This window comes from Aspergillus lucknowensis, assembly GCF_044049455.1.
Source record: "Aspergillus lucknowensis strain CBS 449.75 chromosome Unknown BJX67scaffold_2, whole genome shotgun sequence".
Classification (NCBI taxonomy): domain Eukaryota; kingdom Fungi; phylum Ascomycota; class Eurotiomycetes; order Eurotiales; family Aspergillaceae; genus Aspergillus; species Aspergillus lucknowensis.
In genome coordinates, this window is record NW_027263546.1 from 705,930 (window position 1) to 730,063 (window position 24,134).

The 24,134-nt window shown below is 52.6% G+C and overlaps 12 protein-coding genes across 12 annotated transcripts; 5 read left to right on the forward strand and 7 right to left on the reverse strand.

Moving 5' to 3' along the window:
* Window positions 1–371: 371 nt before the first annotated feature.
* On the reverse strand, window positions 372–1,017 carry BJX67DRAFT_96477 (uncharacterized protein). Its single transcript, XM_071035672.1, has 3 exons — window positions 869–1,017; window positions 716–812; window positions 372–645 (listed from the first exon to the last, which is right to left on the reverse strand). The coding sequence occupies exons 1-3, from the start codon at window positions 884–886 to the stop codon at window positions 473–475; spliced, it is 288 nt and encodes a 95-aa protein (XP_070890992.1). The 5' UTR covers window positions 887–1,017; the 3' UTR covers window positions 372–472.
* A 399-nt stretch (window positions 1,018–1,416) lies between these two features.
* Window positions 1,417–1,791, forward strand: BJX67DRAFT_376862 (SUMO family protein SMT3; the record flags this gene model as incomplete). The annotated part of the gene is made up of 2 exons (XM_071031967.1): window positions 1,417–1,635; window positions 1,735–1,791. 2 exons carry the CDS (start codon window positions 1,417–1,419, stop codon window positions 1,789–1,791), a joined length of 276 nt encoding a protein of 91 aa, XP_070890993.1.
* A 295-nt stretch (window positions 1,792–2,086) lies between these two features.
* On the reverse strand, window positions 2,087–3,140 carry BJX67DRAFT_96424 (uncharacterized protein). The gene has a single exon (XM_071035671.1). It carries the CDS (start codon window positions 3,002–3,004, stop codon window positions 2,381–2,383), a length of 624 nt encoding a protein of 207 aa, XP_070890994.1. The 5' UTR covers window positions 3,005–3,140; the 3' UTR covers window positions 2,087–2,380.
* Window positions 3,141–3,981, forward strand: BJX67DRAFT_96326 (uncharacterized protein). Its single transcript, XM_071035670.1, has one exon. The coding sequence runs from the start codon at window positions 3,276–3,278 to the stop codon at window positions 3,801–3,803; it is 528 nt and encodes a 175-aa protein (XP_070890995.1). The 5' UTR covers window positions 3,141–3,275; the 3' UTR covers window positions 3,804–3,981.
* Window positions 3,937–6,788, forward strand: BJX67DRAFT_96581 (putative succinyl-CoA synthetase subunit alpha). Its single transcript, XM_071035674.1, has 10 exons — window positions 3,937–4,241; window positions 4,302–4,309; window positions 4,359–4,472; window positions 4,521–4,664; window positions 4,721–5,103; window positions 5,152–5,359; window positions 5,407–6,014; window positions 6,063–6,094; window positions 6,160–6,452; window positions 6,507–6,788. Exons 1-10 carry the CDS (start codon window positions 4,070–4,072, stop codon window positions 6,591–6,593), a joined length of 2,049 nt encoding a protein of 682 aa, XP_070890996.1. The 5' UTR covers window positions 3,937–4,069; the 3' UTR covers window positions 6,594–6,788.
* On the forward strand, window positions 6,601–7,747 carry BJX67DRAFT_96608 (adenylyl-sulfate kinase). Its single transcript, XM_071035675.1, has 2 exons — window positions 6,601–6,991; window positions 7,054–7,747. Exons 1-2 carry the CDS (start codon window positions 6,984–6,986, stop codon window positions 7,676–7,678), a joined length of 633 nt encoding a protein of 210 aa, XP_070890997.1. The 5' UTR covers window positions 6,601–6,983; the 3' UTR covers window positions 7,679–7,747.
* A 59-nt stretch (window positions 7,748–7,806) lies between these two features.
* BJX67DRAFT_341276 (H(+)-transporting V1 sector ATPase subunit C) lies at window positions 7,807–9,435 on the reverse strand. Its single transcript, XM_071027875.1, has 5 exons — window positions 9,009–9,435; window positions 8,845–8,939; window positions 8,701–8,792; window positions 8,157–8,649; window positions 7,807–8,108 (listed from the first exon to the last, which is right to left on the reverse strand). Exons 1-5 carry the CDS (start codon window positions 9,307–9,309, stop codon window positions 7,917–7,919), a joined length of 1,173 nt encoding a protein of 390 aa, XP_070890998.1. The 5' UTR covers window positions 9,310–9,435; the 3' UTR covers window positions 7,807–7,916.
* A 21-nt stretch (window positions 9,436–9,456) lies between these two features.
* BJX67DRAFT_341282 (PaaI family thioesterase) lies at window positions 9,457–11,162 on the reverse strand. Its single transcript, XM_071027876.1, has 3 exons — window positions 10,654–11,162; window positions 9,848–10,563; window positions 9,457–9,775 (listed from the first exon to the last, which is right to left on the reverse strand). The coding sequence occupies exons 1-3, from the start codon at window positions 10,805–10,807 to the stop codon at window positions 9,743–9,745; spliced, it is 903 nt and encodes a 300-aa protein (XP_070890999.1). The 5' UTR covers window positions 10,808–11,162; the 3' UTR covers window positions 9,457–9,742.
* A 640-nt stretch (window positions 11,163–11,802) lies between these two features.
* Window positions 11,803–14,702, forward strand: BJX67DRAFT_376867 (glycoside hydrolase family 92 protein; the record flags this gene model as incomplete). Its single annotated transcript, XM_071031968.1, has 9 exons — window positions 11,803–12,000; window positions 12,054–12,156; window positions 12,213–12,856; window positions 12,906–13,228; window positions 13,275–13,414; window positions 13,463–13,609; window positions 13,645–13,904; window positions 13,961–14,061; window positions 14,108–14,702. 9 exons carry the CDS (start codon window positions 11,803–11,805, stop codon window positions 14,700–14,702), a joined length of 2,511 nt encoding a protein of 836 aa, XP_070891000.1.
* Window positions 14,703–15,140: 438 nt separating this feature from the next.
* Window positions 15,141–16,642, reverse strand: BJX67DRAFT_376868 (glycine decarboxylase subunit T; the record flags this gene model as incomplete). The annotated part of the gene is made up of 2 exons (XM_071031969.1): window positions 15,141–16,194; window positions 16,254–16,642. The coding sequence occupies 2 exons, from the start codon at window positions 16,640–16,642 to the stop codon at window positions 15,141–15,143; spliced, it is 1,443 nt and encodes a 480-aa protein (XP_070891001.1).
* A 542-nt stretch (window positions 16,643–17,184) lies between these two features.
* On the reverse strand, window positions 17,185–18,920 carry BJX67DRAFT_376869 (putative neutral amino acid permease; the record flags this gene model as incomplete). The annotated part of the gene is made up of 5 exons (XM_071031970.1): window positions 17,185–17,265; window positions 17,322–18,245; window positions 18,304–18,430; window positions 18,489–18,631; window positions 18,717–18,920. 5 exons carry the CDS (start codon window positions 18,918–18,920, stop codon window positions 17,185–17,187), a joined length of 1,479 nt encoding a protein of 492 aa, XP_070891002.1.
* A 1,044-nt stretch (window positions 18,921–19,964) lies between these two features.
* Window positions 19,965–24,072, reverse strand: BJX67DRAFT_341291 (RNA-binding ribosome biosynthesis protein MAK21). The gene is made up of 4 exons (XM_071027877.1): window positions 23,217–24,072; window positions 22,062–23,164; window positions 21,470–22,013; window positions 19,965–21,410 (listed from the first exon to the last, which is right to left on the reverse strand). The coding sequence occupies exons 1-4, from the start codon at window positions 24,033–24,035 to the stop codon at window positions 20,520–20,522; spliced, it is 3,357 nt and encodes a 1,118-aa protein (XP_070891003.1). The 5' UTR covers window positions 24,036–24,072; the 3' UTR covers window positions 19,965–20,519.
* Window positions 24,073–24,134: the final 62 nt, after the last annotated feature.

Consider the following 24,134-nt stretch of genomic DNA (forward strand, 5'->3'; position numbering starts at 1 on the left):
CGGCGCGCAGTGTTTCTGCCTCTTTGAGTTGTCACCGCATGAATTCTTGTTGGCCCAGCAGAGGTGTTTTGGTCAACTCACGCTAGCCCAAATACGGAATAGTTGGCCGCCATGAACGCCTTAAAAAAAATCTCGGATTTTGCTGCTGCTTTTTCCTCCTTTCTCTTTCTTCTTCAATGTCAATTTAGGCAATCATTAGAGTCTCGGAACGAGCGCCTTCAATCTTCGTTCAGGCCACACGGCCTCTTTGCGTGCTCAAGATTGTCTTAGAGCAATCCAGCAATTCTCACACCTAGTCTATCTTTCTTTGCATGGGAGCTCAGACTGCAAGGGAATTGTTACAACGCCGACGCCGGTCAACCACTGAGATTACATACACCCGATCTTGAGGTTCTTTTATAATATATACAGGCTTCCGTATTTACACAACTCCGTCTACACGACGAGAAAGGCGGGACGTCGGAAGCGAGTACTAGGATGCTTGCCCACGCTGTTTCATTCGAAGCCGCAGCAGATTGGGTTTTGGGCAGCTCGGTGTCCTCGCGTCCTCCCCCTGCTCCTTGTAGAATGAATTGCAGCACTCATACAAGGCGTTGATCTGAGTCTGGCACTTTTCCTCTTGATAGGAGTTCCGAGTCAAACATGCTGGAGAGATGTCAACACTAGTTCAATCGTACCAAGGATCAAGAAGGCCACCTTGAATGGCGCACTATACATATCAGTACACTGAATCCTCGCTGAGAAGATCCGGATAGGCTTACGGCCCGCGGATGGCATGGGGGATCGTATGCTATATCTTCATTCGGTCCGCCCTGGAAGAAGTTACCATCCAATTCACATACAGTCAGTTATATATCCCTTCTCGTACCATGATGTAATCCGACATGCAGCAAGACTCCAAGGATCTATGGAGATAAGGACCGAATTAAGCTGGAACAGAGATTCTCACAGAACCACGCCCCAAAGTAACTTCGCTGAAGGCGACTGGAGCGGGTATTGGTGAATGCAAATTGAACGGATTAAAGAGTACTGCAGACAATAAATGCTCCAGCCTTGGAGGGAATCTCACACGAGCCCTGCGCCGCAAAATAGATTTTCCGTGGTGTTCATTTGTGGGGTCTTTGGTCATCTTCTCGTCGCCTCCTACTTTACCCTCCATTGATCTCAAAACTATCACCTCTCTTCTCTTCTCCCTTACTCTCCTCCGGAGCTAGTATCTGCCCGGCCCCCGGTGGCATTCGTGTATCGTCATCACAACTCCTCTGTGGGTACAACTTCCGCCCCCAGCACCAGTCCCTTCTACCCCGCATCCATCGCAACACGCTCAACCGACGGAGAGCTGACAGACACATCTTCCTAATCAGTGAAAAATCTTCTCCTCGACCCATCCTCATTTCCAAACTTACCGCAACCAATATGGCCGACTCAGGACCTACCGGAGACGCCCCCGCACCAACCGAACACCTGAACATCAAAGTTACGGACAACAATAACGAAGTCTTCTTCAAAATTAAGCGAACCACACAACTGAAAAAGCTTATGGATGCTTTTTGCGAACGACAGGGCAAGCAGCCATCGACAGTCCGTTTTCTCTTTGATGGTACGCGTGTACGGCCTGAGGATACGCCCGAGACGGTATGTCGCATTCTCGTTGTTTCTGCATCAACTCCCCCCTGATCTTCTTACCGTGTTCACTGTGCGTACACAAACTAACGCATGCATTTTCATCTATAGCTTGATATGGCCGATGGCGACACACTCGAAGTTCATCAGGAACAGATTGGTGGTTAATTAGAATGCTTCTGATGACCATATATCGATACACCAGCAATACTACTCCTTCGCTTTTCCTCGGTGGATATTTATCCAAAGATCCGCTTTCTTGTGTTATTCCAGACATAGGCGCATGGTGTTCTCGATGCTTGTGTCGGGCTTCGGCTTGGATCGTGGAGGCTATCTTATGGCTCGAGATGTCTTACGGCTTGTTTGGGGATGAGATTACGAGAAAATGAAGAGGAGAGTGCAGCCTGTGTACAGCTGGTCACCCTCTGGAATTCCGCCTACGATACTCCTGCTTAATATTCAATGAAATGAAGGTGAAACATAGGCTAGCATGTACTATGTGCCACCCTTCCTATGCCATTCCCGAATGACGAAACGATTACAGATTAATCTACAGCTGTTAGCCTCCTATACTCTCCATACATGAAATGGCCCCCCGTAAATTAAACTCATTCCCCAGCCCCGAGCCATTCCTTATAAAGATAACTCAACTCCGTTAAACAACCCTGTTATCCCAACAAAGATGTGCCGTAGAACCGTATTTAAAAGGTATACTCGCGAAGAAGGTGGCGAGCCTGGAGTAATTGGAAACAAGAACTCAGTCGTCCCAGATAGCAGCCTTCGCTTTCTCTTCCTCTTCTTTACGCTTCGCCGCCTCCTCTCGCTCTCTATTCCGCCGTCTAATCTCCTGCTCCTTCACAGCCCGGTCATACGCCCTCTGCTCTTCTGTCCTCTTCGGCGCCCTAATCCCCAACGCCCCAGCAATTAGCCTCCCCGCAACAGCAGTCTGCTTTTCCGGCCGGTGGGACGGGTCACGCATCCCCGTAGGCCCAGACGTAGGCCCCGACGGCCCAGAGCTCGTATACGCCGGCGTATTAACCCAAGGTTGGGACGTCTGTGGTGAGATCGGGGTAGGTGGAGGGTCGAGAGGTCCCTCTCCAGCGGTGGGAGACGTCGACCGGGTATCAGCGGCACTCGACGATTCTGATCCTCGAGCTAGCTCGGCCGCACCTTCGGGCTCGGATGATGAGTTGGCTTCATCTTCCCAGGAATCCGCGACGACGGGGGGTTTCTTCTTCTTTGGGGTTGGTGCGTTTACGGAGGACGTTGTGAGCTTGGGGCGCATGATATCCGGGGTTGTAGAGCCCTTTTCGCCGATGTGGAGCTCTCGGAGTGATGATTGGAGTTGTGAGGTAGCTCTTGATGCTGCTGCGGAGGACATTGAGGTGGCGGCGTTAGCAGGGATAATGTGTAAATTGCTGAGGAGCAGTGGTGTGTATTGAGTGTGAGCCTAGTCGCCAGTGGGGAGCGCAAGGCAGGACCTGGGTGTCAAGCGGGGAGTTCAAACGAGAGAAACAGATGGCAGAGACAAACCCTTTGCACCTGGCTGGGGCATCGTAGCCATATCAATGATCACGTCCGTCGACTTCGTGGCCCAATCTCTGGGCCGAGTCGAACTGTGCTCGCGGATATGAGACGTCGGGTGTGAAATAATGTATGGCGTCAGTCGTGGAGTTTGTTGCATCCGACCCCGCTTTATTTGGTTGCGTCTCGTGATTGGGATCGCTGTGGTTGGTCTGTGGGGTAAGAGTGCCAGGCATGATTGGGGGATTCTCTTGTCCTCAATGAAGGCTGAGGTGGATTGGGACTCAGTGTTTGGTTCCGACAGGCAATTGATCGCTCAGGCCAGCGTGTATCCAGAGAACTGGGATCAGCGGGCTGCACGTTGCTTCACATGGAGAGGCGGGTTACGACCTCACAAGCCATCAACTGGCCCTCTCCGGGGGACAGAGGGCTTGTTGCAAATTCAGCCTTGCCTGAGCTGCCGAGATAGGCTCGATTTGCATTATCTCGACTTCGAAAGTAAAGTTCATTCAGCTACCCCATGTTACCGAAAACGGCTTTATGGACTCTGCCTGGGCTTTCGGTGTTTGGCTCTGTGGCTAACATGTGTGGCCGTGACGATTCCGAGTATGAGCCGGCTTCCCCTTTCCGAGAAAACCAATCAGAACTTGTTGTAGCTCTCTCGAAATGTCCCTCCGCCTCGGAAGTGGTCAGTAGACCGTCCGAGACCGGCGCGAAGGTGCCATATTCAAGAACCCCAGCTATCCCGAGGTTGATGCTTCAGCTGCATTCTCCAGCTGGTGCTCAATTGACCTTTTCCTTCCTTTTCGAGAGAGGTTCATGAATTCCCCTATTATTTGTATATACTGACGGTCGCCCGTTTCCCACTTCATTGAGAACCTCGCGGTAGCGCTACACATACCCTCGGCTATCCACGCTCGCAATGACGGGGTTATGCTGGTTGACTGCACGGGGGCAGAGAACATCGCTCCTGCGGATTCCGGTGAAGCAGGCCAAACACTTCTCTGGCTCATCACGGCACAGCGATTATGCGGATACACTTCCGAATCTCAAAATCGGAGCCCATACCCGGGTCTTGTTCCAAGGGTTCACAGGTATGAAACACCAATACCGGCCCTTGCTATCACCGCAATGGCATCGCTAACAGCTTGCAGGTAGACAAGTATAGTTCCCGCCCAAACGAAATATGCAGAGGAATACTGATGGAGTAGGCTACGGCAAACGTGAAAGAGTCTCTGGCCTGGGGAACCAAAATTGTCGGTGGTGTAAAGCCTGGCGTGGAAGGCGAGCATCTTGGACTCCCGGTCTTTCCATCTGTAAAAGCGGTGCGTCCACTCACCCATAATTTCGAAGCTATATACTCATAGTTCTAGGCCCAAGAGCGAGCGAAGCCGGACGCATCTGCGATCTACGTTCCCGGTAACCAAACCGCAAAGGCCATTGAAGAAGCCATTGACGCAGAGATCCCGCTTGTCGTTGCTGTCGCAGAGCATGTGCCTCTTCATGACATTCTCCGGGTACCAAGACCGCTTTTTCCGTGCAAGTATCTATACTAATACCCAGGTTGCAACAGATTCACTCCATCCTAAAGACTCAATCGAAGACTAGACTCATCGGCGCAAACTGCCCAGGGATAATCTCTGCGATTGGAAAATGCCGAATCGGATTCCAGCCACTGCCCTGCTTTGCCCCCGGTAACATTGGCATTGTTGCGAAATCGGGTACTCTGAGCTACGAGACTGTTGCGTCTACTACACGCGCAGGTCTGGGACAGAGTCTCTGTATCAGCATGGGCGGGGATCCTCTTGCAGGTACCAACTTTGTTGACGCCCTGAAGATCTTTGAGGAGGATCCGGATACGCAAGGGATTATCCTTGTCGGCGAGATAGGCGGAACGGCTGAAATAGATGCAGCTGAGTGGATTCAAGATTACTGTCGCAGGACTGCGGAACCTAAGTACTCATACCCTTTCTCTGTATTTGATTCCTCTGCTAACGAGTGAAGGCCAATAATGGCTCTTGTCGGCGGCCGACAGGCCCCTCCTGGACGGATCATGGGCCATGCTGGTGCTTGGACAGCGCCTGGGGAACCTGGGCCAGAGGAGAAGTATAAGGCTCTTGAGCGCGCGGGCGCGGTCATGGTTAACCATCCTGAGAAATTTGGCGAGGGGATGAAGACGCTCTTAGACCGATCCAGAACACCGGGATCAAGCGTAAGTAGTACTCCACGATAGATGGAAACAGATGCTCATAGTAGCAGTCCAGTTTCAGAAACCAGAAGAGAGGCTTACACACAATGAGACGGGTGGCTGTGGAAAACCGACAACCATCTATCCAAAAACTCCAAGCCCGAACTCTTTACGTCAAGCAATTCCAAGCCCTTGAGATGCTCAAAAAGAAGGGCGTCTCTGTTAACGGGGGAGCTCAATCCGTCTCGGACCTGTTTTTCTGCCTCACAATCGATAGGACCTCGCTTTCTCCAACTCTTATTGCCTCATCATCCGCCGGATTCGAGCCTAGTAGCTCCGCTCGCCTGCCATTTGTGTATACGACAGAGAAGTTCGACGCCGGGAACCCTCTTATAGCGGCTGCGGCTGCTCAACTCCAGCTCCCTGAAAGTTCCCACGCGAAGCTGGCAGAGCTTGTCCAAACGCTTTGGCAGATCTACAAGGAAAAAGAAGCGTTCACTCTTGAGGTTCGAGCTAGTTATGCTTCTGAGACGTTGGAGGTGCGGGGTGCACGTTTCGGATTTGATGACGCGGCTTTTCGCAGTTCGGGCCGCCAAGAGGACGTACATCGGTTGAGAAACGTAGCCGAAGAAGTGCCCGAAGAGGTGGAGGCGGAGAAGGATGGGATTGTCTATGTGAAGTATGTTTCCAAGTCACCTTTCCTGGAGCACGGTCTAACGGTCACTAGGTTGGAGGGCGAGGGTAGCATCGGAACCCTGGGTGAGATATACCACGCCAACTCTCCCAATATCCGTGTCCAAATCAGAATTAACCTAACTGAACAGTGAACGGCGCCGGCCTGGCGATGAATACGGTGGATGCGCTGTCGATCCACGGTGGCCACTGCGCCAATTTTCTTGACACGGGCGGCAAGGCTACCTCTGAGACGGTCAAGTCTTCGTTCCGCATTATCACTTCGGATCCGCGTGTTAAGGCGATTTTTGTTAATATCTTCGGAGGACTGACAAGGTGTGACATGATTGCCGAGGGGATTATTTTGGCTTTCCAGGACCTGAACATGAGCGTTCCTGTGGTTGTTCGTCTGCGGGGGACGAACGAGGAGAGCGGCCAGAAGATGGTAAGTCTTGAGCGTGCCGATTCATCTTCTGTCGGAGTACTGACAGCGGTGTAGATTGCTGAGAGCGGCCTTCCTCTCCATGCCTTTGACAGCTTCGAGGATGCAGCGAAGAAGGTGATTAGCCTTGCACGCGGGATGTAGAAGCTAGATATAGAGACAGGTATAGATCTAGATGGACAGGCACCAAGCCAATAATGCTATACTGGGGCGGAATGGCGTGATGGATTGCCTGAAGAGAAACTCTCGGCGACTCAATTCCAGAAGAGATTATTCAACGATCGCCATAGACGGCGTGGGATGAGGAGCGGAGGCGCACAGAAGGCACACCGTCCTTGAGCATCGCCCCCCGCGCTCAGTGGAAAAGAGCCCCGCCATGCCAATCCCTGGATCCTCGTCCCGTCCGTCCATTTTTCTTTAGGACTCCTGACAGCCAACTTTTCCCCCTCTTCGACTTTCTTCTCCTCTTCTCTCATTCCCATAAATCACACCAATTCCACAAAGAGACCAGGGACGACCCGCCAATTCTTCAAAATGGCCACGTACGTACCCCTCCTCCCGCGTCTCTTACCCAACAGTCAACTGACAGACAGATATCAAACAGAAACATCACGTTCCACGCCTCGGCCCTCACACGCACAGAGCGGAGCACCCTCCGCAGCCAACAAGGCCTAACAATCTGGCTAACCGGCCTCTCGGCCTCCGGAAAATCCACAATCGCCGTCGAACTCGAGCACCAGCTCCTGCGCGACCGCGGCGTCGCCGCCTACCGCCTAGACGGCGACAACGTGCGCTTCGGGCTAAACAAGGATCTGGGGTTCAGCGACGCCGACCGCAACGAGAACATCCGGCGCATTGCGGAGGTTGCGAAGCTCTTCGCGGATAGTGCCACGATCGCGATCACGAGCTTCATCTCGCCGTTCCGCAAGGATCGCGATACGGCGAGGCAGTTGCATGAGGTTCCGACTCCGGGTGAGGAGACCGGGTTGCCCTTTGTTGAGGTGTACATTGATGTGCCTATTGAGGTTGCTGAGAAGAGGGATCCCAAGGGGTTGTATAAGAAGGCGAGGGAGGGGGTGATTAAGGAGTTTACTGGGATCAGTAGCCCTTATGAGGCGCCGGAGAACCCGGAGGTTCATGTGAGGAATGTGGATTTGCCGGTGCAGGAGGCCGTGAAGCAGATTATTGAGTATTTGGATGCGAAGGGGTATTTGCCGCCGAAGGAGTAGAGTCTTCTGGCACCTGTTTCTGGTTGTGTATGTCGCTGGATAGATATGCGTGCAGATAGATGCCATATACCAATGCTTGTACATACGTTGATTGTTTTGCAATACATCGAGATACTCGCTTTCTGGCTTGTAAATGACTCAGTTGCTCAGGCTTAGTATACGGTATATGTACGCTACCAACTCATGCAGATTCGGTAACCAACTGGGTTGAGGATATAGACAAAAATAACCCGGTCGATCAATTGAATTCGAAATCGTAATACACATAGGCTGTGTACTCTGCTCCACCACCCTCAACGGTATGAAGCTCGTTCGGGTCTTCCTTCTTGACCCGACCCTTCTTGTCCCGTCCGAAGGCGTTCCCTGCCAGGTACGAGTACTTCTCGTCGAGATTTCGCTTGGCCCTGTCGGCTTGTTTCGAGCTCGGCGCCTACCATCGTTAGCATGGGTTCCAGGGTTGCGTGTGGACGGTACGTACTCGAACAAGCGTGCATACGAAGTCAAGCGGAAGCCCGTACCGTAGTACAGTCTCGACGAACACCCGGAGGACGAGCACATGCACCCATACCATGACAGCCTCACTCCACGCCGTCCGGCCCAGTCGTAGCGTCTCGCCCCAGAGTTTGCGCTCGTCACCGCCCACCCGCTCGACCTCTCTGCGCTCCTCTTCTTTCCCGCCCTCCACGTACTTGAAGTCGCGAGGGATCCATTTCTTCTCGCGGCACTTGTGGACGAACTCTGTACTGTGCTTGCGGAACGTCGTTACGGCGTACAGGGTGAATTCGTCGTCTGACGCTACGAGGTTCGCAGAACGGGGAACAACCATGGGCGCTACTGTTTCGTAGCTCTTGAGGAAGTCTTTCACTTGCTGCGCCGGAACCGCAACGAGATGTGTCTCGATGTATTCGGAGTTCTGAACGAGGCTACGGGGGTCGATGACCGATGCGAGTGACTTGGTTGAGAGGTTTCCTCTGGCCGTCTGTCAGTACAGGTTCGGCGTGCTCATAGTTTAGGGTGATTACGTTTGTTTCCGTTGGAGAGTGGCCAGCGTATTCTTAACCTGGTTGTACTGGGAATATTTCGACCGGACGTCGTTATCAATACTGGCTGCCTCCTGCGACGAGTCAGCCCTCAATATATGCCGTTAACTTCCGCCAGAAGCGCACCTTCTGTAGAAGGTCAATTAATTCCGACAGCGACCTGTCGGCCCGATACTTGACTTTGTTCCAGGAGAAGGTCCGGAGGTATTGATCCACAGGTTCTACCCTCAGTCAACATCTCACCGCGGAGTAAACTCAGGCGAAAACAAAACAAAAAAAAAGAAGCATACTATCATTGACAGTCTTCATCTTCTCAATCTGGGTTTCATCTCCATCCAGAATATTCCTCAACGCATCGCCGACCTTACTGACGACACCCTGACACGCAGCCTCCAGTTTCGCGAGCTCATCGGCTTGTTGCACGAGAGCATCGAGAGTGCCAATCTTGAATTCGGGAATCGGAAATTGAGCGACGGAGCCGTTATCTGGAGCGACAGTGGCTGTTATGGCATCGAGGGCATCTTGGTGATGGTGCGACGGGGTAATCGACGTGGGAAGGGAGACGAGGAGGTATTTAGTGGACTTGGACATGGTGGTGGAGATCCGGAAGCAGGGTATGAAAAGAGACCTATCGCCGCGCTTGATAAGCGGGCATGGAATAGTTCGAGATGAGAAGTTGAGAAGCCAGGGCTGGAGGGCAGTGGGAAGCTCCAAGTTGTCCGCCGAGACCAGCGGAGGCGGTCGGCAGACGCTACTCCTGCGGGAGCTTCATCCACCTTGCCAGAGGTGAGATGAAGGGATGTACTCGAATCTATTTATTCGCAAATTCGCCGTAAATCTGGGATTGCAAATTTACGGCAGATTTATAGGAGGAGTAAATGTGGCTGGTCTATACTCTGCGAACAATATGTACAAGACCAAGTTTATCAGATATTCCATCCATGTGCACGCCAAGAAACATAAAAGCTCACAGCTCACGCCAGTAACTCCACTATCACTATGGTTGTAATCATACCTCGGATCTCTAGCTGGCAAATTTATGCAGATTCGGCATTGACTGTGGAAGATCCGTTAGTTGCATTCGTCGTGCGGCTGCCATCCAACCAGAATACAGATGAGGGAAACATACTGCTGCCGCTTTAGGCTCAATGAACAGTGACTTCGCTTCAACCAACACCTCCGGCTCCTGTCCCTCTTCAGGTAGCGTCTCGATGTGAGCCTCAACCCACGCCTTGCGGCCTTCCGACTTCACCACCTGCGCACGCATAACGAAGTAGTTACTGGCCATGGCCGGCCGTCGGTAATCAACGTTCAGATTGGCAGTCACACCAACCTTGTTCGGTAGGACGAGGAAAGCGCACCGTCCCATGCCTTCATCCAGCAGCGTGGCGAGAAGCCCACCGTGGACAATGCCGGGGTGGCCGGAGACACTCGGGCCAAGGTAGATGATTGAGACTAGACTTCCCGTTTCCTTATTGCAGAATACAAGAGGCGGGACCACGATTCCTTCCGAGTTCGAGAGTGTACCAGCGGTGAGGTTGCGCGCGCGAATCTTCTCCGGAATCTTCAGATATGGCCTAGATCCAGTATAGGCGGGATCTTCCCGTAGAGATTGAGTCAAGGGGTGGTTGTTGATGTGGTCTTCAACCTTTTCTGTGAACTCATCCGTGGGGGTGAACGCACTCAACGTTTCTTCGTCTGATGGAATCGGCACAGTCATGATGCGGTTGGTCGATGTGAAAAACTGGTAAAAGAAGCCAGCAGTAAATGAGAATGCTGCGATAGCTGTGAATCCGAGAATGCGGCGGAAATATGAACGTGGTCTGCGATTTACAGATGGAGAGTCTAGGCCAAGGAGACGGCCGAAGGCAAGCCGTGGCTGTTAGTGATACGACACCAAGATAGACGCAGGAGGGACGGGGTAATATAACCCACCGGCAGTAGAAAATGCACGTTGAGGCGAAAGTAAAGACTGGGAAAAGTGGTGAAGCCGGGCGGACTTCGAGCCTTTTGCAGAAAGACAAGAAACAGGGACCCTCGGTGTGGTGGAGACTGCCCGAATCAACGTTGAGGCCGGAGTTCCAGGCATGGCGACGGACAGATAGGGGCCCGAAGGGCGTGAGGGAGAGCCGGCAAATGAGTGACTATGGGGCAGTGAAAGGAGGGATCAATCAACGAGCGTCAAGAATAAAGTCATTGGGAGTTTGGACAGCGTTGGCCTCGGTCCTGAGATACGGACTCGCCGGTTTCCAAAGAATTCTCATCTCGAGGCCGAGTCGGAGGCGGAAGGATTCAGCGCCGGCACTCTCCTGATTGGCTGAGACACACCAGAATCGCAAAGAACCTCGGTTCATTTTTTCAGTTTTCATGTTGGGATTCTGAGGATAGAAGCGGTTCTGAGATTGAATTGGATCAAGTCAGATATGAGAATTCATATGTCTCGGTGTTGGAAAACTGTACAACTTCCAATGTATGTTCGAAAACATGAGGGGTGACGAAGGACTGCACAACGTCAGGAAAATCTATCCTCCCGTGCATAACTTCGATGCTCATGCAAGCCGGATGTCCCTCTGATATGGCCGGTGCGTTGGCTGGCCAACTCGTTCTATCCGCTGAAGACAAACTTGGATCGGAGCCATCATCATAAATCCATTGGATCTCTTCATTTTATTGCCTTGGACTGAGGAGAGATCGGTGTGTGGCCCGGTGATAAATGCAACTCTGGCCCGATTGGGAAATGTTTGCTCCTCACCTGGGCAGGCTCTGGAAGACTTTCAGGTTCCAATTCTGACATTTGACTCCTTGACGTCTTTCTTTGGCTTCTTTCTCACTACTACTCTCCGCAACGCATTCGTACGATTCCCTCCCCCATGTTCTCCTGTTGCTACTTCAAACGCGATGTCCTTGTATGTTGAAAGGGGTTCGAGACCCATGAATGACTCGCCACTTGCCCCCTGCAGGGTACACAAAGTGCAGGGTGCATCACACCGCGCTCCTGCTCGCAATCTCGACTAACAATCTGGACCCTGCGAATCATGATCCAGCCGTCGCCGCCGATCGTCAGGGGCGTTTGCTTAATCCAAAATGGCGATGAATCGCTCTGGGGTGATCGCCCCTGCGAGACGCCAGGGAAGTCGCGATTTCCAGGGCTGTCTCCCGATTCTTCAGATTCTTCACCCTTTGTGGGCTGCTGGCATACCAGACCACATGTCAGAGAAGAAGCTCCCCTCCTTCTCCAGCAACACGCTCGTTGATGCTCACACCACCGTCGTTCTTTCTCTCGTTCGCAACGCTCGTTTTCGATGTTTCATTTGCTGTGTATTGCGCTGCTTCAGGCCGCCCTGGTCCTTAGCAGCGCTAACTCTCCCTATTCCCTTACCGTTGACGACTATGATGTGCTGAAATACGTCAATCCGCTCATTGGAAGCACAAATGGAGGTATCTTTTCTGACAGTTTCTCGGAATCAAGTAGATAAATCCTCTAATCAAGCTAGGGAACGTCTTCGCTGGAGCAACCCTCCCATATGGCATGGCCAAGGCAGTGGCAGATACTGACTCGCCAAGTAACCAGGGAGGATTCACGCTGGATGGCAGTAGAATAACCGGATTTTCCAGTCTGCACGACTCAGGGACAGGGGGGCAACCATCACTCGGAAACTTCCCGTTGTTCCCTTATGTATCGTGTACGGGAGACCAAGTAAATGGCTGCCTCTATCCCAAACGGGAGCGGGGGACAAGTTATGACCAAAGTTCCGTCAGGGCGAGTCCTGGATACTTTGGCTTGACTCTGAGCTCTGGTGTCCGGGCTGAGATGACTACAACCCATCATACTTCTCTTTTCCGCTTTCAGTTCCCAACTAATGAGGGTGCTAGTCCCCTCATCCTGCTGGATCTCACTGACTTGTCAGATTCCCGGCAAGATAACGGGACCATCTCAGTAGATGAAGCTACCGGTCGTCTGACAGGCCATGCTCGTTTCCTCCCGAGCTTCGGCAGTGGCTCGTATGTGCCGTATTTCTGCGCGGATTTCAAGAGCGATGCGAGGATGCGCGATAATGGGATCTTTGTCAATTCCCGGGCAAGTACGGATGTGAAAAATGTTACAGTGTCCCGAAGTATCAATGGATACCCTCTCCCAGTAGGTTCTCCTGGTCGGCGTTGACGGCATTGCCTGACAACTGTTGTAGGCCGGAGGCTTTGTTCGGTTCCACCCTCGACCAGGTCAGACAGTCTCAGCCCGTGTAGGCCTGAGCTTTATCAGTAGCGACCGGGCTTGTCAGAATGCAGAAGACGAAATTCCAAAATTCGATTTCGACGCGACCCGATCTGCAGCAGTTGCCTTATGGACGGAGAAACTTGCTCCAATTCGTGTCTCGAGAACGGGTGTCGATGCCTCTATTCTGACAAACTTCTACAGCGGAATCTACCGAACATTTGTCAATCCACAGGACTACACCGGAGAAAATCCGCTCTGGAGAAGCGCAGAGCCTTATTTTGACTCATTCTATTGGTATGCAAGCTTTCATTGTCAAAGGAACTGCTCCTGATGCTGGTAGCCTTTGGGATTCCTTCCGATCGCAACTCCCTTTCTTAACGATTGTGGACCCTTCAGCTGTGACTCGAATGATTCGATCTTTGATTGACACACAGCGGCATCTTGGATGGCTTCCTGATTGCCGCATGTCCTTGTGTAAAGGTAACCTTCATCTATTTTTCTGACCGAGATGCGCACTAAATGGTGTAGGTTACACGCAGGGCGGTTCCAATGCGGATGTAGTTCTTGCCGATGCATACGTTAAAGGCCTAGGTGATGATATCGATTGGGAAGCCGGATACGCGGCTGTTCAGAAAGATGCCGAGCAGGAACCTTATGACTGGTCGAACGAAGGACGTTGGCTAGCTGGAAATTGCTCAACTACATTCCAGTCGAGGACTTTGACTACGTGGGCTTCGGAACCATGACGCGAAGTGTGTCACGCACGCTGGAGTATTCCTATAATGACTTTACTATTGCTCAGATGGCCCACGGTCTTAACAGGACAGCAGATGCTGAAAAGTACGAAACTACGTCGAAGTATTGGGAAAATCTTTTCAGAGACGACCAAACCTCTTTTATCTCTGGCACCGACACTGGCTTCGTAGGCTTCTTCCAGCCAAAGCACCTGAACGGGACATGGGGATACCAGGTAGTCCATGCACTTCAGCTACTGTACTTGCATCTCAATTCTAACTCCGCTCATAGGACCCAATAACATGCTCCAATATCGATACCAGTGATCGCGCGTGCTCACTACAGAACACCGGAGCAGAAACCTTCGAGTCTAGCATCTGGGAGTACCAATTGTACGCCACTTCCCCGAGCAAGTCCGCTCTTCTACTAACCAGCTAGCTTCGTCCCGCACGACATGAACACCCTGATCACGCTCCTCGGCGGCCCGGCATTCACTCGCCGCCTGGACTATCTCCACGACCGAAACATCACCTACATCGGCAACGAGCCGTCCTTCCTCACCGTATTCCAGTATCACTACGCCGGGCGCCCTGGCAAGTCCACCGCCCGCGCCCATTTCTACATCCCGCGCTTCTTTAGCCCCACGCCCGCGGGGCTTCCAGGTAACGATGACTCTGGTGCGATGGGATCCTTCGTCGCCATGACAATGATGGGCCTCTTCCCGAACCCGGGACAAAATGTATACTTGATCACTGCGCCATTCTTTGAGTCTGTCGATATTACCTCGCCGATCACGGGACGGACAGCAAGGATTCGCACGGTAGGGTTTGATTCGGCTTATAATAACATATACATTCAATCTGCGACGTTAAACGGGGAGCCGTATACCAAGAACTGGATCGGACATGAGTTTTTCACGGATGGTGGTGAGCTCGTGCTCGTTCTGGGGAGGAATGAAAGCACCTGGGGGAGCGGGGTGGATGATCTTCCACCTTCGTTGTCGGTAGTACGGTCGTCTGATTTCTACGATTAGCTACATATGTCATAATTTGCTTTGTTAGAAAGATAATTATAGTCTAGATTTTCAAGTTGGGAAGCATATGGAGTCTGCCCATGTGTGGTTTTTAGGGCCTTTCGGGACACGTGACAGACCTTGGAATGACTCGAGAAGAGTTGAACGGGAGATAGATACGCTTGAAGAATTTATTGTGAGGCTAGTCCTATATTAAAGTGTCAATCGCATTTTAAACTCCGTTGAGGGTAAAAAGCAGAAAATATGGTCGGGTCAGCGACCGTCGCAAAAGGGGTTGAGATGTTGAACCCAAACACAGCTCCCAGTAGCAGGACAAACATTGACAGAATGAACAGGAATATGTATATCCATCACCCACGAAAATTACCCGCCAGCCCAAACAGAAGAGATACATGAATTCTTCGCGAACGTCTCCGATTTCAAGAAGAATAGACTGATTCATGCTTTCGGCGGCCGATGGAACTTGCTCTCCACCCAGGGCATCCCCACAACCGTCGCCTTCCTCAGCTTATTCCTCACCAGGACCCCGACCTCGGACCCCTTCTTATGCAGTCCTTGCTTTATATACCCCATCGCGATATTCTGTCCGTCGAGTGACGGACTCGGTAGCCCCGAGGTAACGACGCCAATCTGTGGCCGGGACTCATCGTTCACATCGACGATGATCGCGCCCTCGCGCGCGGGTGAGCCCTTCTCAATCGTGAAGCCGACACGGCGCTGCGACAGCGTCTTTGCGGGCGAGGCAAGTTGCGGGAGGATTGTCTCGGAGCCGTTGAAGTTTGATTGTGGGGAGGAAGGGTCGCGACGGTCTTTGCCGACTACCCAGCCTAGGGCGGCGGAGGGGGGCGTTTGGGCGGTTGAGATGTCGTGGCCGTAGAGGCACATTCCGGCCTCGAGGCGGAGAGAGTCGCGGGCTGCGAGGCCGGCGAGGCGGACGGCGGGGTTTTGGAGGAGGAGGTCGGTGATTGTTGCTGGGGAGACGGAGGCGGGGATGGAGATTTCGAAGCCGTCTTCGCCTGTGTATCCGGTTCGGGAGATGAGGAGGGGCTCTGCGGTGGTTGTGGCGCCTGGGAGAGTGAGGTGGAGGGAGCGGCAGTTGCCGAAGTAGAGCGTGGACAGGTCAGAGGAGGCATCCTTTTCGGCGATGAGGGGTTGGAGGGCCGCGGCCGCTTGAGGTCCCTGGAGGGCGACGAGGGCGCGATCTTCCAGGATTTCCCAGGTGATATTTTTCTCGGGGCCGTGAGCCAATTTAAAGGCGTCGATTTCCGATTGTAGGAAGGCAAGGTCTTCGTCGCGGCGGCCGGCGTTGGTGACGAAGTAGAAAGTGTCTCCGGAGAGGCGGGTGATGACAGTGTCGTCGACAATACCGCCGGTTCCGGGTTCGAGGAGGCAAGAGAGGGTGGATGTGTTGTCCTTGAGCTTGTCGAGGGAGGAAGGCGTGACCTTCATGAGAAGGTCTAGGGCGCCAGGTCCGCTCAGCCTGTGTTGAACCCTGAATTACATCCCGTGAGTATAGTGTGCTGAGCAATTGGGGAGTTTCGTAGAACATACATATGGCTCACGTCAAACAAGCTCGCTTTCTCTCGCGTCCACTTGTGGCTCTCGACGTGGCTGAGATCGGAGTACTGGAGGGGCATGGAGAACCCCGCAAAGGGCACCATTTTGGCACCCTTGGCAATGTGCAAGTCATAGAGCTGTGTCTTTCGCAGAGAGCCTGATGGCGTAGCAGATGAGGCGTATCTGATGCCATTGTTCGCAGCCAGAGTAGTAGCAATAGAGCTTCCGACAACTGGGGAGCGGAGAGGACGCCAGCCCTGCGGAGAAGCAAGCCGGTGCGGGACGGAAGTCAAAGCGCCATTGGCACCGACAGGGGCGGTCCGGGCAATGGATCTCGATCCAAGGAGGTAAAGACCTCGTCTTAAGGGCCGTACAGCAGACATTATGAATATGATTGCAAAACTGAAAGCAGAAAAGTGCGAGAAGGAGAAGGGAATTGAAGATCGGGGCCGTCGCAGACCCGTCATACCTGCCGGTAAAGTCACGTGTGATAGGGAAATCCCGCGGAGACCACTGATAAGCGGCCCAGTGCCTCTCTGCTCCTGCATTTCCGGCGATTCTATGAGGTTAATTAGTCTGTCTATCTATAGTCCTCTAACTGTCATCTGCCGTAATTAGTTTCTGTTGTGCTGGGGTCAAATACTGGCTGCAGAGATCCCCTCATTCGGCTTCGCTTCGCAGCGACTTCTCCGAGCGAGACAAATCATTGCTATTGAGATCGATCCGAGAGCCTCTTCAAGCTTGCTCTCCGTGTCATTCTTATATTGTTTAACAGCCTGGACACATGGAGGGAATCAAGTTCACAGTCTCTGACAGGATATGCAAATAAGGGCACATTCATGGGTAAATCTCAGCCAAATCTCTGTCTATAACGGAGCAAGAAGTCAATGTCAATTAGGAAAACAAGTCGTCCAACGGATATTGGTCAAAGTCCGTTATCGGCGCAGGTGAATGGGCTGCCTACGGTCCCGGTCTTGTAATTTTGTATTACACTCTCGATGGACGCCTATGATGTCTGTTAGCAACGGGTGTTTTGAAAACCGGACGGGAAAAATAGCATACATAGGTCCCAGGGCCGAGGAAATAAAGGCCAATGCCAATTAAGCCAACGTTAATAATTGCGCCCGCCCATCCGCGGAAACCTCGCTTCTTGTAGAAATCCGGCCCATGATCCTCGCGCCTCATACGGAGATAGGCGACACCCCAGAAGATAAACCCGAAGAAGGAATCGAACAGGGAGCTCATGATGGAGAGGAGGTCCGAGAAGAAGGGAATAACCTCGGCGATGATGAACGCCAGAATCCACAGGCCCGCGAGAATGCCGATCCAACTTGCCCAGCCGACAAAGGTATGGTTACCCTTGTGGCGAGTACCTTCGAAGATTCGGAAGAAGATGAAGCGAGCGGAGACGGAGGCATACAAGACTCCCAGGAAGATGATGGTTGGAACCATGAACGAGAAGGCAACCTTCTTGTACACGTCGTCGCCAATAGATCCGAACGCGGGAGCAGTAATGTACTGGTTCCCCGTGTATGCATACACGATAGACCCGACCAAGCTGAACACGATGATTTCGGCGATAGTGACGGCGGTAACCGACTTCCAAAAGTCCTTCGGCTCTTTCATCTCAGCGATGAAACTAGGCAACGTAATCTGGCCAATGAACGTGTAGCTGATATTCAAGAAAGCGTTCATCGCAGAGACGAAACTTGTTCCGGGTGCAGGAATTGCCCTGACGATGGGGTCGCCATCAGCGGGGCTGTAGCCAGCCGGGTGATCCTCGATAGCGGAGAAGATAACAGCTAGCATGACTGAGACGAATGTAGCGAATGCTGAGATGGTCGCGACCCGGGACAGTGCGCTGAATGTACGAGGGATGGAACAAATTAGCGAGATGATAGCGGTAACAAGGGAGAATATGATGGTGCAGGCTCCATGACCGGAAATCGTGTTGAGATATTCAGCACCGACCAAGCAATGCAAGCCCTGTGATAAGTTTAGGCGCCGTTGAAGACAGAGGAGGGGGCCGCGGAGAGAATGGTACCTGGATAAACGTATTGTTTAACAAGAACATGACAGCGGTCAGGTACCAAGCTATCCTTGAGCCCCAGAACAGATGTTGGCCGATGTCGCAAACGTCGCGAATATGCGGATGCCGCAGACAGAATCTCCTGCATGAGGTTATTATCGCACTTGTATGGGAAATGCTCAGCAGGCGGCGGGGCGTACCATATAATGAGCGAGGTATATAGAACGACTGCCGCGATGAACACAGTCAGGATCAGCCCCGGAACAAGGCCCAGAACAGAGTACGACCAAGGAAACGACATAATAGCCAGGCAAATATACTCAGAGAAGAGCAGCGCGGCCGTCTACCGGAAAGTCAACGATTAGCACCGCATTCCAATGGAAACTTCCCGGCCTCCCGCTTAAACTATTGATCTTCCCCGCACATACCTTCTGCCAGCTACAAGTGCGGTACTTGATCGAGTTCTCTGCTTCCAGCTCAATTTGTCTACCGACCTCGCCCGAGTCGGAATCAGACATTGCGCCCGCTACTTGCTGGGCTTCGAGATCCTTGCCCTTCAACTTCGCGGCGGAATTGTCAGAGACAGACGAGCCTTCATGCTCGGCCTGGTTTGTTGCAGCGAGTCCCGCCATTTTACCGAGCGCACGAATCGGCGGTGGAAGGAGCGAACGGAGTAGAGTAGAGAGAAGAAGTTTTGAGCTTTCGGAGGCATGTACCGCTTTCCTCGGTGCTCAACGAGACTGGCGGGTTTCGCCCGTGAGTATACAGGAGGATGAAGTAGAGATGGGAGGATAAGAGGAAGATCGACTCACCTCTGCACCAGATTAAATCAACAAAAAGATCGAGTGAAAAATCTGTCAAGAACAGAGAGAAATTATGAAGGAGTGGAGAGAAACAGGACAAATTGGACGGGCTAAGCAATGCGATCCTGGGACGCGGGAGATGAGGAGACTCACAGCTGGCCTACCAGAGCCAAGTCCTAACTGATTCGATGGAGTGGCAGACTCGCGACTTAGAAGAGGGGGCGAACTCTGGGCGCCGCATCCAAGAACTCTCCAAGTATTTTAGTGCGGACAAAAGCAAAGCCAAGCGGCGACGCCGAGGATTGGAAAGGCTTGAACGACTTTGGAGTTGAAGCAGTTGCCCTGTCCGGGGGATGTCTTCTGCAGATAACGAAGATGAAAGTTTCGGACAACGGCTCTCTACGTAGTTCTATCGAATAAACTCGATCAACCCATGGCCAAGCTGGTTGCGACTCCTCAGGGCCCGTGAATCAGCGGGAGGAACGGCGGAGAGTGTCTGGCCCTGCCCTGATGGCGACGGGGCGTGAGTTCATGACGTGCTCGGCCAGACCGGGCAGCTCGGGGTCTCGCTGGCGAGGAATTATTTTGGCTCTGCAGAGAAGAAACGATCGCATTCGCATCTGAATCTGCGTTCATCACGACTGTAACCCCAGTGTTCCCTGTTGCCAATCAACGGCGTTTCAGGGCTCCTGGCGGGACCCTCCGAGTTGGAGGAACTTCAGGAGACCCGCATCCGGCGGAGCGTTGTGTCCAGGGCAGCATGAGATCAGGTCGTACAATTGCTATAAATTTCCGGGGCAAACCGTACGTATCTTGACGGGTATTTCATGTTGGACCTAATTTTCAGTGATTTTGCTGTCTTGACACTGAAGGAACAAGGAAAGGAAAAAACGACTGCCACCCAGCCTTGTCACGCCTTCCCTTGACTGATGGCGCCAGAGCAAAAGAGGAAATTTGCGCCCGGGGCAGAAATGACGTCATGGCTACCCCCAATTGCCGCACTGCAGAGGCTTTGAGTGGCTTCCACTGACTCCACCACCCGAGTGGGTGGAGCGCCTGACTCCAGGGTCCCGCAGAGAAATCCTGGACGGGCGCTGTCTGAGGCGCCGCCAAAGTTTCGTTTGGCTCAGGCCGGTTCCCCGCGTCAGTGAAGCTAAAGTCAACGGTGCATCTCAAGAACAATGCCCCGTGGGAACTGAGCTTTGCTGATGCAGGACTCCGCAGTAAGGGGTCTGCTGGGTCAGGGGTCATGCCACTTTCAGGCGACGAGATCTGCCGGGTTAATCGAACCTCGTGAATACTTTTTGTCGCTTCCTCGTGCGGCATCTACGCCTCCTGGGACCTACAACTCGTACGGGGCTGTGATTGACCGTAGGAAGTATTTGTATATGCAGATAGGATAGCCTGGAATATGCATCAGTGCGTGGCTTACATCCCCTCGTCTTCCCCCGCAAGCAGCGCCGCATAATCGTCCACCGACGCAAAGGTCGGCAGGTGCTTGAGCTTGCGTCTCTTCTTCCGATCGCTCTTGCCCTTGTCCTTGGAGACCTCCGCCGCGCCTCCAAGCTCCACATCCGGCGGCAATTCCTCGTCGCTGTCGATGAAGGCTTCCTCGTCCGAAACGTCCATGTCGAAGGTGTCTTCGTCTTCGAACTCGTCTTCTTTGCTCTTAAAGGCTCGCGATTTCACGGCTGGCTTATCGTTCTCCTCCTCAAACTCGTTTTCAAGATCCTCCATGTCCGCGTCAGATTCATCGTTGAAGATGACCTCGTCAACTCCACCTTCGTCGGACTCATCATACGCCGACTCAAGGTCATCCAGGTCAAGATCATCGTCACTCTCCGCAGCTTCCAGCTCCGGCCGTGAATCAACCAGCGCCTTCCAGATCTCCGACTCCGCGTCACTGAGATCTTCATCACCCTCTTCATCCCGCTCGACGGGATCCTTGGCCTCCTTCTTCTTCTTCTGAGCCTTCTCCTTATCCTTGCCGAGGCGGCTAAAGTATTCGTGGAAGAACACGTCCTCGGCGGAAACATCTTCCGCCTTCTTCTTCCAGAATGCCTCTGAATTGAGCGGCGCTTCTTGGCCGTGCTTCCCGGCTGTCACCAACCGGTCCTTCGCATCGCTGCCCGCGAGGGGCTGCATGATGGAAGTTCCACGGGTAACAGCCGACGCCTTGGGAGTTCTGTAGACGAACCGGTCCAGGAAGTGTGTCAATGTGTGTATGGTCATGTCGGGCTTTCCACTCATTGGCTGGTTCCCGAGTAGATGAGCCGCATTGACGGACACGGACGGGTGGAAGTGGGATAGGTAAGGGAGCTATTATATAGATTAGCATATGACTATTTTGTCGATATGCCACAGAAAGGCAAACTTACAATTTCCCAGAGGCAAGCCCTATCCGCATTGCTGTGCTCTGGATCTCTCTTGCGAGGGTCGTAGCCGTTTGAGGGCCTGTGGGGCTTCTCTGGAGGCTCCGCCTTTTCTTGGTCCACATCATCCTCGTCAGGGACGTCTCTGAATACCTCTTCATCGTCACTTTGGTTGTCTTCTGGTTGATCATACAGAGACTGGAGACCTAGGAAATTCTTTTCGAGCTCACGGACTAAGTAAAAGACTCCGCAGATGAAAGACGGTTGATGCAACCCGAGAACCTGCACAATACGCTTCACGAAAGCCTTGATCCGTCGAACATTCACGTCGTTCTTGAGTGCCTTGAATAACAGATTGAGATACAGGGACTGCTTGGACGAAGTGGCAACTCGGGGGTCGAGAAGAGATTCGTAGAGAGTCCGGTAAAAGCGATCGCCAGACACCTGATGAGACGACGTTAACTGCTGGATAAGCATAAGGGCTTGGATGCTGGTATTGAAGTTTGACGAGTGGGTTATTCGGAACAGGGTCTCAATATGCTTCGAGAGCCTAGTCAACGGTTAACACTCATCTTGACTGAGAATGCGGATAGCCTACCTCTCAGTGTTCGAGCTCGTGAAAGGGTAAGCTCGGTTGACACCAGTTAATACCGCTGAAACCAGCTTGTCCTGCATTTCCTCGGTTTGCACCTCGGAATTATCTTTCCCCTTTTGTTTTTGATTGCCCTTTCCATGCTTCTTGTCGGCCTTGAACTTTTGATTCTTGGCAGGCTTCAGCAGCGCGACGAAAAGAGCAAAGTAGATATCAAGCAACTGAACCCCGACGTCTTCCTCCTTTGTGCTCAGCACCGTTTGGTTCAATGTGATGATGGAGTAGTACTTTGCATGCTGGCTCTGACCCGGCCGGAACAGAACTTCCTCGACTGAATTTATGATCGTCGGTTTCATTAAGGGATGCGCCTGTTCGAGCTGCAGGAGTAGGTAGGACGCTCGTGAGGCGATCTTCTTAGACGTGTCGCCGAGTTTGTTGACAAGCAGTCGGAGCAGGTTAGCCTCCTGCTCCGGCTTTTCCTTCAGAAGTTCGTAGACATAGCTGACTGCCCTGGAACGAGAGAATTCAATCTCATCGTTACCCCATACTTCTAGGATCTTGAGAACCTCAAAGTACTGCTCCTTGAGAAAGTGCTCATATGCCCAGACGATCAAGTGGCTGTTCTGTAGACCACCCGGGAGAGGAGACCCCTCAGTCCACTTGCTCCCCGCGCCTTGGAAAGCAGCGATCAGAAATGGTTGGTTTGCAAATGAGCGGAGTCGTCGATCCCCCGGAAGCAGTGTACCCTGAGCGAACATGTCCTTTAGTGAGCGAAGAACCTCCACCGCCTGAGCACGGCTACGCTTCCTTCCAAGAGCGACTAAATTCTCCAGTGATTTTGTATTGTGCAAAGGTGACTCTTGTACGGCCAGCGTCAAAGCCGAGATCTTATCACTGAGAGTTCCGGTTGTCATGATGGTGCTATAGAACTTGTACGATGACGATGCTGAGGCTTGTTGAGCCTCCGAGTACAACTTGTTTTCTTTCTCGAGTAGCGAAACTGCATGGTTATATACGCGATCCACGAGGTGTCGAGGAAGTCCAGCGGTCTGTTTTGTCGAGATGGAAGGAAGGTCAGTCATGTACCAATCCGACCTAGGTCGGACAGTCTAAGAATATTTCGTTAGTATTCGGCCTCCGCAGGAAATTGAGCCTACTCACAAGCTTCGAGAATTCCTTGGGGAAGACGACTTCCGGGGCTGTCTCTTTGACCTCCTTCTTCGCTGGCTGCTTAACGCCCTTATAAGAGGCTTCCTCTGTTGGCTCGTCATCTGAGCTGGAGTATCCATCGTCAGATTCAGAGTCCCCTTCCCGCCCATCCTCATCTTCGTTCTCTTCGTCCCCATCATCCTCCTCTTCCACGTCGTCTTCCTCGTCCTCGTCATCATCCTCGATATCATCAGGTACGATCTGGCCGGCAGCGGCTAGTATAGTCGACAGCTCTTTCCTCAGTGATGCCTCGTCTGACCCTCCTTTTGATTCCTTGAGAGTATTTGCGTCGTCCGCCTCATCCTCCGAATCTACCCCGGCAAGCATTTCAAAATCTTCCTCCGTTCCACCCAGAGCCAGAATTTCCTGTCTAAGAGTATCATCTCTGTCGGATTTGCCTAAATTCGACTTCTGTGCCTTTCCGCTCTCATTTTGCGCTTCTCTAGCAATCACGTCCCCGTTGCGATCTCGCTTCTTGCCGTGACTGTTCTTATCGGACTTGGGTTTTGATTTCGAATCAGTTTTCGCAGGACTTTGCTTCGATATCTTCGCATCTTCGGCGGGAGCCGGTTTCGACTTATTGTTCTTCGCTTTCTGTTTCGTAGCACCGTCCTTCAACTTCTGCTCAATCTTTTGGCGGAGACCCGCAAAAGCACTCTCCTCGAGCTGGGGGAAGGCGTCTGGCCCAGAATTGGGGGCAGCGTCGGGGACACCACCTTTAGCCGGTTTCGAGCTCGCCCCAGAAGACCTCTTTCCCTTGCCTTTAGCCATGATAAAATCCCTGGCTGGTGGGCTGCCGAGTCTAATTGTTCGCACTTTGTTTCGGCTTCCATCTGCCAACTTTTTTTTCTGCCGCCCGAATGAAGCCGC

Coding starts and splice junctions, on each gene's coding strand:
- BJX67DRAFT_341291 (XM_071027877.1), bottom strand. CDS start 24,035: ATGGCTAAAGGCAAGGGAAAGAGGTCTTCTGGGGCGAGCTCGAAACCG. Junction 23,165..23,216: donor CCAAGGAATTCTCGAAGCTT/GTGAGTAGGCTC, acceptor AAATATTCTTAG/ACTGTCCGACCTAGGTCGGA. Junction 21,411..21,469: donor GGGCTTGCCTCTGGGAAATT/GTAAGTTTGCCT, acceptor TCTATATAATAG/CTCCCTTACCTATCCCACTT.
- BJX67DRAFT_96477 (XM_071035672.1), bottom strand. Junction 646..715: donor AGGATTCAGTGTACTGATAT/GTATAGTGCGCC, acceptor ACATCTCTCCAG/CATGTTTGACTCGGAACTCC.
- BJX67DRAFT_96424 (XM_071035671.1), bottom strand. CDS start 3,004: ATGTCCTCCGCAGCAGCATCAAGAGCTACCTCACAACTCCAATCATCA.
- BJX67DRAFT_341282 (XM_071027876.1), bottom strand. CDS start 10,807: ATGCCTGGAACTCCGGCCTCAACGTTGATTCGGGCAGTCTCCACCACA. Junction 10,564..10,653: donor ACGTGCATTTTCTACTGCCG/GTGGGTTATATT, acceptor TCCTTGGCCTAG/ACTCTCCATCTGTAAATCGC. Junction 9,776..9,847: donor TTGAGCCTAAAGCGGCAGCA/GTATGTTTCCCT, acceptor GATCTTCCACAG/TCAATGCCGAATCTGCATAA.
- BJX67DRAFT_96326 (XM_071035670.1), top strand. CDS start 3,276: ATGTATGGCGTCAGTCGTGGAGTTTGTTGCATCCGACCCCGCTTTATT.
- BJX67DRAFT_341276 (XM_071027875.1), bottom strand. CDS start 9,309: ATGTCCAAGTCCACTAAATACCTCCTCGTCTCCCTTCCCACGTCGATT. Junction 8,650..8,700: donor ACTCTCCAACGGAAACAAAC/GTAATCACCCTA, acceptor ACAGACGGCCAG/AGGAAACCTCTCAACCAAGT. Junction 8,109..8,156: donor TCGTATGCACGCTTGTTCGA/GTACGTACCGTC, acceptor TAACGATGGTAG/GCGCCGAGCTCGAAACAAGC.
- BJX67DRAFT_96581 (XM_071035674.1), top strand. CDS start 4,070: ATGACGGGGTTATGCTGGTTGACTGCACGGGGGCAGAGAACATCGCTC. Junction 4,473..4,520: donor TCTTTCCATCTGTAAAAGCG/GTGCGTCCACTC, acceptor TCATAGTTCTAG/GCCCAAGAGCGAGCGAAGCC. Junction 6,095..6,159: donor GGGTAGCATCGGAACCCTGG/GTGAGATATACC, acceptor CTAACTGAACAG/TGAACGGCGCCGGCCTGGCG.